Source organism: Carassius auratus, chromosome 48, assembly GCF_003368295.1.
Source record: "Carassius auratus strain Wakin chromosome 48, ASM336829v1, whole genome shotgun sequence".
Lineage (NCBI taxonomy): Eukaryota > Metazoa > Chordata > Actinopteri > Cypriniformes > Cyprinidae > Carassius > Carassius auratus.
This window is the reverse complement of record NC_039290.1, coordinates 3,093,802-3,108,621: the sequence shown is the minus strand read 5'-3', so window position 1 is coordinate 3,108,621 and position 14,820 is coordinate 3,093,802. Positions and strand designations below refer to the sequence as shown.

The 14,820-nt window shown below is 35.2% G+C and overlaps 1 protein-coding gene across 1 annotated transcript; it reads right to left on the bottom strand.

Annotated features, from left to right (window-relative positions):
• Positions 1 to 1,067: 1,067 nt before the first annotated feature.
• LOC113065528 (vasopressin V2 receptor-like) lies at positions 1,068 to 12,117 on the bottom strand. Its single transcript, XM_026236841.1, has 6 exons — positions 11,766 to 12,117; positions 7,390 to 7,755; positions 7,061 to 7,306; positions 5,742 to 5,888; positions 2,677 to 3,289; positions 1,068 to 1,335 (listed from the first exon to the last, which is right to left on the bottom strand). The coding sequence occupies exons 2-6, from the start codon at positions 7,753 to 7,755 to the stop codon at positions 1,136 to 1,138; spliced, it is 1,572 nt and encodes a 523-aa protein (XP_026092626.1). The 5' UTR covers positions 11,766 to 12,117; the 3' UTR covers positions 1,068 to 1,135.
• Between the last annotated feature and the right edge of the window lie 2,703 nt (positions 12,118 to 14,820).

Here is a 14,820-nt window from a genome sequence, read left to right as displayed (position 1 = left end):
CAGATTTTTATTGATTTATTTTACTTATTTACAGTACATCTTGTTTGTTTTCATGTATTCTAAGCCTTTATATGTAGTATATATATGTGAATGTTGCTTTTATATGAAGTGCCAAACCAGCTACTGCTACAAAAATATTTTCTTAACCAGTACTTTGGTTTTGTTTTAAAGTAAAAAATAATATTTAGCCATCCTTAAAAGAAGATATGTTTAATTGATAAGCAATCTTTTGCATATATGACTTTGTAGTGGTTTATGCTTCTGGCCAACTGGAAAACTATTTGTTCTTATTTTAAGCAAAAATACTGATTAAGAAAATTATTTTCACAGAGTATCAGATGACAGGATCTGTATATACAGTTAAATTCAAGGCACTGTATGACCTGATGTCGCTTTACACATTCTTCTCACATTCATGACTTCTGTATATTCTCACATAACTTTAAATAAGCTTTTAAGTGCTCTATAAATAAACTGACTGTTATTGAGGAAATGAAAGTGTTGCTGCGTTGCACACTTCTGGTGTTGAAACCACTGAATAAAACCATTATTATTTTCTTATTCGATATGCCTCATTAAATATACAATTCTTCACCATATGTAAAGTTTTATATCTGTACCTTTTGTACTGAATGACTATGAAAGCCATATTTCAGATATTTGTCCAATAAGGAATGCAGTAAGCTCAGATTTATGGCAGAAAGATAAATGGGATGAAGCAGCTGGCTGTGGGGTTAAGGCCTTGATCTCTTCTTCCTCTGCACTTAAGACGTTTATCTCCAGCTCACACACAATAGTGGACAATACTTCGATGAAATATAGTGTTTAATAAATTATTAAAATTTTTCTTAGAGTTGAAGTTTATTATGACAGTCAGTAAGTAAGCTTTTCTTTATCCTGTTTCACGAGATGGCAAAGATCAGTCTCATACTCCGAGGTCTATTTTTGAATAAGATTCTTATGAATTCATCTTCATGCCATGCATTGGTCCTGTTTGGTCATTAACATTAACATTGGCAGATACTCTGAGTCTGAATAGAAGATGTGGCAACATGTCTTCTGCATGTGTAGGACAGAGACACCCACATAAATTGCCATCTCTGCTGACACTCAATTTGAGTTTATTCTGTAGGGGTCAGGACTGGTTGTCCTTGGTAGTGGAGGTGTTTATGTCACTGGAGTGGTCATGCATTGAGCTCCTGCGGGGCAGCTTTGGCCGACAGCGCAGCAGAGCGAGAAGTTCACGGGACACGCTGCTGGAGAAGGCTGTGTAGATCCACGGGTTTGTACAGGAGTTAAGATTGGCTAACAGCATCAGGATAGTGAAAGCCACTCCTGAGAATGAGAAAGTCAAATCAGTTTCAAGTCAATTAGTGTACAGGTCAAGTTTTTGTCCTTATTTAAGTGTAACCACATTACAGACAGCAACTCCTTGAAATGTGCTGATCTAAAAGAAGTTTAAAAACTCAACTACCTTGTTTATACTTTTGAAAAACTTGCAAAGCTAGCTGGGAACGTCCTTAGTACTTTGGCTAATGTTCTTCTAAGGTTCTTTTAATAAATAATTTCTAGTAATGTTCATAGAATGTTCCAAGTTATAAGTTAAAGTCTTTAATAACTTTATCAAAACATTAGCACAAAAACATATAACAATGTTTTTTTTTTGTTGTTGTTGGCTGTTCATCTTATATATATATATATATATATATATATATATATATATATATATATATATATAATTTATTTTTATTTATTTATTTTTTTTTGTAACCTGGGGCCACTCTGAATGACTGAAGCATTTATACTTGCACTTTTCTCTGAATTATTGATTAAACCAGCAATAGCCTTTACAAAGTGCTGTATTATAATCTTAAGGATATTTATAGTTATATTTTAGCATTATTTGTAGTTGCATTGCCTCAATAGAAAACAGATATTTCGATTTCAAATAAAATGTTACAATATCACTGTTTTTACTGTATTTTACAGTACCGTATAAGAGACTTCTTTCAACCCATTCTAACCTATTTGAAAAAAATCTTACCAGCCCCATCTTGTACCCAAACTTGGTATAGAGTTTTAAACTGGAATAGGAAATAATGGGAAGGCAATTAAAATTAATTCTAGTTTAAGTTTCCATTTGTTGGAAACGCAGTAAGAAAATCTCTTACACTAAACAGTTTATATGACATTTAACTGTTCAATCAGTGGCGATATGTTGCAAATTTGGCTGCAAGTAAACAGTTGAACCAAATCAAAAGCAGCTTGAGTAAAAGCACAGATGTGTGTATTAGCAGCTCTCAGTGGCCTGTGGTGAGAGATGTCAACATCTTGTTGGCGATTGAAGAGCAGCAGGGGAATAGGTTAGTTATTGGTGTGAAAAAATGGGCTTTAGGAGAATAGAACGAGGAAAGAGATAGAGCAAGGAGAGAAATGGAGGGCATTTGCAGGACATTTCTTATAGTAAACTCTGACTTGACTCATTGCATTGACAGGCTACACATTTTCCTGATAATTTGCAGCCATTCCAAAGCACTTCCACAATCCACTGAGTCAGTCCTCTTGTAAAGGAATTAATAATACCCTTATGGAACAGCCAAATGAAGTGTACCTCATGCATTTACCTCCAAAAATGGCTATGTTATCTTTCTTGTGAGGACTGCTTTAGTTTCTCACCTTGGTCAGGGGGATTGGGGTCCCAGGCAGCCCACAGCTGTACAATAAAGAAGGGTGACCAGCACAAGGTGTAGACAAGCACAATCACCAGAGTCATCCTCACTGTTTTAGACATAGCTTTCGATATGCCTCTAAGAGGTGGATGGAAGGGGTAAGGCGGGAAAGAGGGGTTTGAGGAAACACTGGAGTCCTCAGTGGTGGTGTTGTCAGTGTTCCTGTGAGGAACAGAGTTCCCATGTGGTGTCTGGACAGAAGCAGGGTTGCTCCAGAAAGCGTTAGGGTGGGTCTGAATGCGAGGCAGCACATCTGGGGATGAACAGTGAGTCTGTGAGGCCAGGTCTTTGGGACTGCCATCCTGACCAGATTGGTCACAATAATCCGGCTCTGGTGAGTTGCAGGTGTGTGAATGGGACGAGTCACTGATGGTGTTCTTTTTATGGAGTTCTCTTGCGTCTCTCATCTTGCGTGAGCATCTAGCTCTCTCTCGGACTGTACCAGCCCGTTTTTTGAAGATAGGAAAGTGAAAAATGACCAGGTTCTTTTTCATGTCAGCAGAAACCACACATTCTGATTTCAGGTAGATGTTGTCATGGATCTCTTTGAATATTCGTACCTAGAGACCCAAATAAATAAATAAATAAATAAATAGGGCCGTCATACTGAGCACAGTGACACATTATGATTTAAATCAGTTTAATATGTTAACCCATTCCATACAATGTAACTGCTTCATTCAGTCCTGGGTTATTACTAAAGATCACAAGTAGGTGTTGCTGTATAATACGCTAACTTATAATTAACAAATTAGTGATGGGGATTTTGTCAGTGACTCGAATCGTTTGAATTGGTTCACTGAAATGATTCACTTAGATTGGTTTACTCATTCTTTCACAGAATTTTTGTGCATATTGTTTGTGTACTTGTTATACTTAAGCACATTACTGTTTTTCTTTGTTGTCTATCTTTTTTAATTCAATTGCTTGTTCTATGTTTCATGTGTTTGACTATGTACAGTTGTACAGTATGTTCCTATTTATTCCTGTAGCCTCTTGGCCAGGTCATGTTGGTTCTCTAACAGTTTACCTGGATAAATAAAGGTTAAATAAATAAATAAAAGTGTTTGCTATGAGAGATTCAGGAATCATTCATGCAAGGTGTTTTTGTTTAAAACCATTGACTATTTATCTTTAATTTAGGTTAACCTCTAGACATACTGCCTTAAGCCACATTTGGACTAAATGAGCCATAAAATCCTAACCAATTATGAAATCTGGTTGCAGTAGGTCCAGCAAATGAAATTTTCCTTCACAACCCGCACTCGATAGCTATTGGCTTGTAAGCAAAAGACTTTTGACGAACAAGCCAGCACATGGAAACTAATGAGATTCATTCACTTTAATAATTTGTTCAAAAAACGGATTCTTACTTGAAACTTGAAAGATACAGCTTTACTTTATAGACGAACAATGGCGGTTCTCAGTTCTGAATTCTGTCCAAATTTAGAACATTGAGCATCTGCCAAAGAGCTGATGAATTGGATCCGGTATGTTACATAAAGAAGATATTCATAATGTACAGTGTTGACAATCACTGCTTTCCAATCTCTTCCATGCATTTATTAAGTGAATTATGGAGAAAGCCTCTCTTAATGGAAATCTTATTTATAAACCAAACCCGTATGGGACGTTTAACTGAAGTAAATTAAAAGCTTTGTATAGTTGAACTGAATCACCAGTGACAAGTATGAAATGTTAACAGCAAATGAAACACACCATTTGTACAAACATTCACAAGATGTCAAAAGACATCTGCAGGTCAGCAGCAAAAACAACTTAACACATGTAAGTTCATAATGTGAGAGTTTGTTCATTTCTGCAGTCTTTGTGGATTTTTCTGGGAATTTTTTTCCATGCCAGAAAGACGTTAGCCTGGAAGCTTACTTTGCAGGAGTTTAATGGTCAAGACCAGCCTTGAGAAGATTCTTGCTAAATGTTTTCAAAAGATGTTTTGTTTCCAAAAACACATTGTCCACACTGAGAAGCAGTTTTAGGTTTGGTTTATGCAATGTGCACTCTTTCTTAAATAAGAATGACCTCCTGGGAACTGTATCAGCTGGTGAAGGGTAAGATCTGCACATTTGAGAATTCCTCTCCTGAAATAGATTTTCTCTGACCAAAAACCTTTGGCCATGTCAGAGAGCAGAATCTCACCAAACACGCATTGCGATACATGTTGGGGGATCCGCTTTCTCTCAAATTATTGTCACCCCAGAAGATCATGCTTTATCTCAAGATCTCAAAAGTCCTTTTTCCATGCAGATCACAGCTGAGACATTTCAGTGGAGTGCTGCAGGAATGAGTCCTTAAACCTGGAAACGAGTTCTCATAAACAGCCTGGAAATATTTTTGTGCTGCTGTTTCCATCGTCCTGAAGTCAGTTTTATTTATTTATTTTTTTAATTGCTTAAATCCCTAAAATAAGTTTGGTGGTTAACACAAGCTCAAGATATCTTTATGTTTTATTCTGACATGAAAGGTTTTAGCAGTATCCCACTTGTGATTTTTAAAAGCTTTTAGGTGTTTTGAAAAAGGCTTTTGCTAACAATCGGATAAATGGGACAACACCAAACAAACACCAATCACACCAAACAGGATCTACTCACTAGACCACGTTTATTATGCTCTAGTATAATATGTTTATTATACTCAACTCAAACTTTTCAACTTATTGAATTTAAATAAAAACCATAGTTCATATATCCTAACTGTTACATCCGGTAATTGAATAGGCTTTAAAATTCATAAAAGTTCTGTTTATTTGTGAAGATTATCTTGATGAACAAAATGTGTAAGAATAATAAACTTCTGTTGGTCACAGAGCTTATCTTCTTTGTGTATGTTGATCTAAAAAAAAACACTGTAGTAAATCATACGTTAATAACTTTTAAACTGCAACCACTAGTAATAATTCTTAACTAATGTGTTAATATTTATGTATTTTTTTATAAGGTGAATGAGTAAACTGGGTTTACAGACAGAAATGGAATGCACAGACATCAGGAGTACCTGACAAACGGTGATTATAAAGGTAGGGATAAGAAACACCGCTACAGTCATCCAGGTGACATACGCTTTCAGCCCCCAAGGCTCAGCAAAATTCCCCCAGCACTCAAACACCCCCGGAGAGACCTCTGACCTGGAGAAAATAAACACCTGTAGGGAAGACAGCATTGGAAGCACATTTCAGAATGGAATAAACAGCAGCATATTGGTTTTAGTAATGACCTGAAGGTTAAAAATAATGGGAAAACTGTTGAAAAGCAAAACTCAGTCAGATTATTGAAGTTTTAGATTAGTTGGTTTGTTCATCAGAAAAGATTTGGAGAAATTTAGTATTATATCTCTTGTTCACCATTGGATCCTCTACAGTGAATGGGTGCCGTCAGAATGAGAGTCCAAACAGCTGATAAAAACACAGTAATCCACACAACTCCAGTGCATCAGTTAATGTCTTGTGAAACAGAGGCAAGGAAGCAATGTTATAATGGCCAGAAACCACAGTTTGAAGTTAAAATATCGTAAAGGAGTAGTTTACCTCTAGAATGAAAATTTCATTCAATTGATGGGCACCATTGACTTCCATAGTAGGAAAATAAAAATACTATGGAATTTAGTGGTGCCCATGAACTGTTCTTAATCGGATATCAACATTTTTCAAAATATCTTCTTTTGCGTTTAACAGAAGAAAGAAACTCATAGGCTGATGATACACTGGGCAACGTTTTAAGCAATGTTGCCGGGCAACTTTGGCCAAAGTTTGTGTCAATTGGCAATCAGGTGAGACACTGATCTAAAGTATCCAGATAAAAAATTTGTCACCCATTCTCAATGGGAAAGTGCCCAAGCAACATTGCCCAAAAAAACAGTTGCCCAGCAAATTTGCTCAAAAAGTTGCCCCGTGTATCATCAGCCATACAGGTTTGAAACAATTAGAGGGTGAGTAAATGACAACATGTACATTCTGGAAGTGAAAAACTCCTTTAATGATGGATTTAATCACAATAAAACAATCTTAATCAATGGTCTGGAGTCTTAATGATTAGGCTGCTTGTGTTTTTATCAGCTGTTCGGACTCACATTCTGACGGCACCCATTCACAACAGAGGATCCATTGGTGATCAAGTAATGTAATATATGAAATTTCTCCATACCTGATTGGTTTGTTAACAAACTCATCAGCATTTTGGATGGCCTGAGGGTAAGTGCAGTTTCAGCAAATTCTAATTTTCATGTGATACCTTTAAGAATACATATTTACTGACTGATACTACCAAACTTTTTAAGTGTAGTAGGCCTAAACCTTACATTATATTTACGACTAGTACCTGTGGCACACTGAGAAGAAGGGCTAGACCCCAGGCTACCATAATGGGTGTATTCCAGTGTGAAACTGCCCCTCCTTTGTAAGCCTGCAGGGGGCAGCAGATGGCATTATGGCGGTCCACTGTCATAGCAACAATCATGTAAGAGGATGCAAACATTCCCACAATCTGCAGATATTTCACTGAGCGGCACAGCACATCAGGACCTTGAAATCTCTCTGTGATATCCCATACTAGCTGCGGAAGCACCTGAAAAACATTAGTGAACTGCTGTTGACAAGTCACTTAAAAGACAAAATGCTACACTAAGCATTATACAAAGTTCAGCTCACCTGAAAAAACGCCACCACAAGGTCTGCAACACACAGATTGACCATAAAAAGGTGCATGGGTGCATTGTATTTGCGCCGCCTCAACAGAACCCACAGAACAAAACTGTTCCCTAGTGTTGTGAGAGCGAGAACCAGGCCCAGAACTCCAATCTCAGCTTTAGCCAGAGACATGTCCCGCACCCTGACTGGACCAGGCATCTGAGTGGGGTTTATTGAGCTGTTTTGAGACACCAACCAGAAGTGTGATCCTCCTTTGAAAGTGCTGTTGAGTCCAGTATGCTCAGAGAATGAGGAGGAGAAGTTAGACAATGCAACGGTTGCATGGAGAGATCCTTCCCAACCTGCCTCCCCTGAGACAGTCTCCATCTGCAAGAAAAAGAAAGCATGATTATCTCAAAACTGTAAGAAAAGATGAGAATCAGCATATTAGAATAATTTTTGAAGGGCCTTTGAGAAGGAAAAAAAAGACTTTTTACTTGTAAAAATATATTAAAATGGAAAATAGTTTATTTTAATTGTAATAATATTTTGCAATATTACAGTTTTTACTGTATTTTTGATCAAATAAATGTAACCATTGTGACGTCTTTCAAAGAACGTAAAAAATCTTAATTATAATGAACTTCTAAATATTTTAATGTAACATGGCCATCACACATGGCATTGAAACTCTCATCTTTAATCTTGTTTCATGATTCGAACTTTTGCCACTCAGTTAGTTTAGCAATTTCACAGACACACAAAGCAAGAATACCAATCTGTTTCCTCTTACAATCTTTGGCTTGTTAAATTCCCCAAGGGTGCTGTTTTTCACCCCAAAACAAGTCTGTCTGGTCTTGTCTTTTTTGTTTTCTTTTCTAAATTTTCCCTGTCTTGATTTGACTCCTACTATCCTACTTAGCTTGGTCCATCACGTTTGCTTCCACTAGTATCTCTCTCATCCATGACTGAGTCCTCTTCCTCCTTCCTCCTCCCTCTATTTTTCCATCGCCCATTCTCTTATCCCATATCTACCGCTTCCTCTCTCTGTCTGTTATCAACTGCTCCTTGATCCCAATAAAATCTGGTTTATTTTCTTAACTATGCAAATAAATAGAACAAATGAAAATATAAGTTGCAAGAACGAGACTGACAGTTTGAGAAAGAATGGTAGCATGGGACGCTGGGTTAAATAAACGGAGAGGAGGTGGGGTACAGGGCATGAGACGAGAACACACAAAAGAGAAATAACTAGGAAAGACCTTACATACCAAAGTAAAGATTATCCATATATGACAGTAAGAAAGGCTGTGTTAAATAGAAATTGACTTATTGCAGGTTTTATGTTGTTTTGTGAAACTGATGCCATCTTCCTTGATGCTAGACTGGTTGAACCTGGATACTAATCTAATCTGGATCTAATTCTTGTTCATTCATTCCATTATACTCTGATGAAATGAATCATATATCATAGTCCAGTAATCTCAAAACAGAGGTGCACAATATACTGCTTTTCTGCCTACAGTTTCTCTTTTTTATGTCATCCACCTTTCAAATTTTCTGGCAGAAAATCAATTTCAGATAGACATATACATATACATAATCAGTGATCTGAAATAAATGTTAACTCTTTAACTCTTTGAATCTGAATAGTGGTCTGACTGAAATTAGAACATCTCATTTAGAAAAATCATTAACAGCACCTCATAAATAATACCTGAAACACTTAATCCTTTTTTAGCAAATATAAATAGTATCATTCTGAAACTCTTGCTTTTTTACAGAATTAGTTTTTTTTTTTTTTTTTTTTTAGATGTCTTTCACTTTGGCTTTCCAGGTCCAGTCATAAATAAAAGCGAGTGTCCCTGTCACAGCAGTGTTTGAGGTCATTCTCTGAAGCAGCTAACGCATGAGCTGTTTAGTTTACCCTTGCTTTGTCATTTTCTACCTTCCTTGAATCCCTTTCCCTCGGAGGAATCCACTAATATGGTGCAGCAGAAATGTTGACCTAGACTAAATATAGCTGATGATACAGAAAAAGCAGTTCGCTCTTGCAAGCTGCTTTTTATGCATAATATTTGAAAGTGTTTTAAACATGGATAGACTGCAAAGGACAGATCACCTCAGGTTGCTTCAGAATGATTGGCCATGAAATAATTGTTCAGCAAATTGTGTTTTATTAAATGCGTCAGGGTCTGGTTTATGCAAATGGAAAGGTTTTTTGAAAGAAAGTGTGGAGGTCAAACTAATTATTATTTGAGCAGTTTTATTTTGCGTGGAGTTTTTATAAAAAAAAAAAAAATTAATTAATTTGTACTATGAATTATGGTCATTGTAATAGTAGATCATTTATAACAATGTGTTTTGCATCCTTTTAATGTGATATAATATTTGACCATATTTATAAAAAAAGACAGTTACGCATATGCACTTTAATTAAAATATTTCCAATAATATATCAATTTACACACGTGCAAGTGTGTCTAAGGTTTGTATGATTCATAAATTATCTTACAATTAATATCTCTTTTATTTTTATCTCTTGTTTTTACCTTCTATACTGACAATATAAAGATATTTGACAATAAATACATTTAAATGCAAAGTAATTAAAAGAGGGTTTGAAATAGATTTGCGATACGGCAGAATTTCAGATATGCCTAGGTCATAATAATTGCTCGAGATGGTGAGCATCTAGAACTGGTCAGGTTGAATAGCAATCGAGTGCATCATTAAAAATTAAATTTCTTTCCAAAATACTTTTCATTCGTTTCATCCTCCAATGGCTTATGCAATTACAAATTAATTTTCCAGGTCATGGATTCCTGCGCTGTATCATATAATAGTATTCACCACCTTATTAATTCAATCAATCACACACTTAAATATTGCATCAGCATGTGTCCAAAACTTCCCTTTTGGATTGCAACAGCTTCTCACACCCAATAAGAATATTTACTTTCAAATTCACAGACTTAAAACCATCTTAAGGAATCTCATGTAGGATTAAAGTTTTCAGAAAGCTGAGAGAAACCATAAGAACTAGATTAATATGCCATGATAAAATAAAAATAGTAAATGACATTTGTCATCTTTATTGCACTGTTTCATCTTTCATTCTTTAATACTAAATCTCACCTACACTTACACAAGAGCTACACAAAAGGCTGAATTTTAGATCATGATATGGCCATTATCTACACATACAATGTTTAAATGCTGCTGTGCTACCGGCCAGCCCTGGGTTCCCTTCAGGCCTTTACTGACGGCATCAAATGGAATCCATCCCCATGGCCTGAGAGACTCTATACTTTTTCCAGAAGTCAAAACTTTGCTAGAAATAACAATGCAATGTTTATGCAATGTAACATTCTCCATGTTCTGAGGGATTAGTTAGATGATAAAGAAGCATTATTCTCACACCGTGAGCACATGACAAGTCTGCATGAGCAAAACTCATCAAACTTCCATTAAATGTAAACACATGAATAGTGCTTTGTTTCCACATTTGGTTGTTTACATGTCAGTGGACTTTCAAGATCAAGATTTTAGGTTTATATGATTTATATGATATGGAAAGTATTTTCACCACTTGAACTCAAAAAATTAAAATGTTTTAAATTAGTTAAATGTATATATATATTATAACATGTCATATAGTAATATGTCAAATTTCATGGCAAAAACCCTTATTTTTGACAATTATTTAATTAACGGATGACAATTATTCAGTAAAACTTCCATGCTCAGCTCAACTCTGTCAGTGCGTGCTTATCACTTTTATAGTAGCTTCTACTTTATTCTATTACACTAAAATGCATGAATCAAATAGAAGGAAACCTTTTCTTTATTATAACACAAGTTATTAACAATTCAATAGAATTCAATGTGACCTTTCTAGTTGCCCTTGAGTTCAGAAGAAAAATAAATAAATAAATCAAATAACCGCCGAGCATAGGAAAACTATAGACCTGTCAATATGGCATTTATATACTATGTGTCCATTCCACTGGAATGTACAGAGCTTGCATATTGCATAACACTGAAAATGGTCTCTTGGCACTTTTAAAATTACACTTTAATATTTGACAGTTTTTTGATATCTCATCCTTCCAACAAGATTTCTTTAGTTTTTGTTAATTAACTATTAATTAAACTGTAAAACTCGATTTTGTTAGATGTATGCTTAGAATGGGGGGGGGGGGGGTGACAATGGGGTGAAGATATTCCAGATAAATTACAGAATATGATCTGAAAACAAGCCAGAATTTTGCTCTTCAAATAATTGTTTGCATAAATGTTTTAAGGATGTATTTTTATTGGCAAAACAAACTCAAAAAGAAAATAAATTTATTGTTGTTTAGATGAATTGTATTTTTTTTAAATTAAAAACTTACTCTCTTCTCTTGAATCAGCAGCAATAATCCATGTGTTTTGTGAGGAGCCTCGTTCAGTTCTTCAGAGCTGCAGTTGTTCTTTGTGATGGTTAGTAGACAGAAGAGCCGCTGTGCTTATGAAGAGCGTTGAGATATTTCACCATCCCATGTGAACTTGTAAAGCTGGAGTTTTGCAGCTTTCACCTAAGTTCATTTTCACAGAATTCAGAGCTCCTTTTCTTCATGCATCCACTGGATAGAAGCATGCCATTTATTCCAAGAAATGTCCCTTAATTCCCCACATTACATGAGCACCGGTGCACTGATGGCGTTGAATTTGAGCTGGGCTCAGTATAAACAACATATCTCTTACATTCACTAGTCCTCTCTCTTCCCTCGCTCCCTCTCTTCTCTCTTTTTCTCAGGTCTCATGTGTTGTTAGATGAGGGGAGGAGCCAGTAACGCGAGGTGTTCTTATACATCCATCTTCACTGTGACAGAGAACAGATAGATGGAAGCCGAAACTCTTTGTCACAGTTTGGGTCAAAGTGACACTGTTCAGACCGTGTGATTTATGCTAATGTTTGCTTCCATATTTCCATTAACCTGCCCTGGGTGTGATTGCACTTCTTGCCAGCTGACTTATACAATACATATTGTGTTTACTTACGTATAAATTCTGAAAGGTCTGTGACTTCAGCTATTTGCAAATTATATTCTGATTTGTATTCCACTGAAGGTTGAATTATTTTATATAAATAAATTATAAAGGTTATATTTATTTATATAATTTAATTTGGTAATATCAGCTTTTATGCTGAATATCCTCTTTCACAGGCACTGGTGAGACTTATGATTTTTATAAGTTATTTTGTTGCAAGCATGACATGTCAATTTTGATGAAATAGTTTGTGATTTTTAGATAATTTCCATCATTCTCAAGTAGGTCCACTTACTATTAAAGTAAGGGCTCCTGATACATTTATGCACAACATTTAAAATATTAAAATATTTTTATTTTATTTATTATTATTATTATTATTGATGTAATAGGGCATTAAAAACAGCACTAGTTGTGCTTGACACTGTAATTTACGAATAATATAAGTTTTGGTTTAAAGTGTAAATTTCTAAACTGTAACAGAAAATATGGGAATATATATGATGTACAGACATTGAAACAAACTCTCCCTGGTTTCTCCAGTTTCATAAAACAATTATTTGCATTCTAAATAGGCGCCTTTTTTAAATTACTGATAAAATGTCAGTCTTGTTACATTCTCAAAAAAAGGAAAATATAGAATTAATAAGATATTTTAAGTACTGCATATAGTAGCAGTAGTATTTTTTATTTAACCAGGTATGTGCATGATGGCTAATGAAGAACAAGAGAAATATTACCAAAGTGGTCAGGAACTCAGACTACTATACAGTACCCCTGAACACACTGCACTCAAAAACAGTGTGTCTCTTGAGCCTCTCCGATTGTTGTGGATTTGGACAGATATCTCGGAGGCAGAATGCATTTGCAGCACAAATCAAGCAGACATAGAGCAGGCTGCAATCATTTCCCATGATCAGCAGATTTATTGAAGGGAACATTTCCAGGGCCCCGTTGGACAGGAACGAGGGCCAGATTAGAGCAGTTCCACATCTCACTGACCTCAGAAGGCTTTCTATAGATGCAGACCTTCTTCTGTGGCCCGAAACTAAAGAGACAGCTGTTTTTCCTCTAACAGAGCATTTGTCTGGCAGTGTATTATCGGCAGGCTTCTTCATAATAAAAGTGCTGAAAAACCCAAGATCAGGCGTGTGATTTAAACATGTTTTCTGCCAGAAAGAGCAGCTTCCCCGGCTCATAAAAATGTTTTGCTAACATTCTCATTAAGTTATGAAAATGTTATTTATAAATGTTCTCGGATAGTAAATATTTAAATATTATTTATATGTATTATAAAAAATGTTTCTGTGCTACTATTTTGAGAATCTTATTAAAAACTTGATTACCCTGAACAAACATTATATTAACATTACTGGATGTTATGTTTTGTGTTATGTGTAAAACTTTGCCGGAATATACAATCTGAGAATGTTTACTTTCTAGAAAACAGTTTGATAATTAATACATCAATACCTACATCATATCCGGGTTGATAACAGATGTTTTTGTGGTTATTTGCTCTGTTGACTGTGATGACTTCAGGTGACACCTGAATTCAGATCTCTTTGGAAGCTCCTGCTCCATAATCCAATGATTTTCAGATCTCTCCCAGAGAAGCGAGAGAGGTAAAGTATGTGAGGCTTTTGTGTGGAGGCTCTGGAGGCTTTACAAGGGCAATGCAAGGAGACAACACTGAACTGACAAGCAGTAAAATCAATGTGAGGACTTGTGAAAAGACATGAAATACTAGTTCATTGAAGTCATTTCTCCTGGGCTTTCTGGTGAGATGAAAGTAGCACCGAATCAACAAGTTAAGACAAAAGACATGCAGTTATTGACTGCTCTGAGTCTGAGCTACTAACCTTAGAAATGGTGCATGTCCACCCATGTTGCAAGTTGCATTATAAATATGTTAAACAAACTGTAGTTCTCACAAATAATTGTTTTGGATTAATCTATTTATGGATTTATTGTTACCAAAGATACCCCCAGTCTCACCTGTTGCACACCAAATTGCTGTTTTCTCACAAAAGCTCTGTCTTCACAAAAAAAAAAAATTTTTTATATATATATATATATATATATATATATATATATATATATATATATATATATAATTATATATATATATATATATATATAGGGTACATAAACACAACATTATAGCCCTTCGAAAATTTTATGATTAAAAAACAAATTAATTAATTATAATTATAATTATAATTAAAATTATAATTATATTTACTTAGTATCGGCATGTTAACAAGGACATCTGAAAAAAAAAACAGACATTTTTCAAAGCAGAAAAAGGTCATACAGATTTGGAAGGACAGACAAAGTTAGTATAAGAAAAATATATACCTTTAAGCATTCAAAATCTTGTGAATGAGACTAATAACTGTAGCTATACTGCTT

Bases quoted from the DNA above. Each gene is read 5' to 3' on its own strand.
- LOC113065528 (XM_026236841.1), bottom strand. From the start codon at position 7,755: ATGGAGACTGTCTCAGGGGAGGCAGGTTGGGAAGGATCTCTCCATGCA. The intron at 7,307-7,389 runs GTGAGCTGAACT...AATGTTTTTCAG, and splicing joins TTGTGGTGGCGTTTTTTCAG to GTGCTTCCGCAGCTAGTATG. The intron at 1,336-2,676 runs GTGAGAAACTAA...TCTCATTCTCAG, and splicing joins CCCCAATCCCCCTGACCAAG to GAGTGGCTTTCACTATCCTG.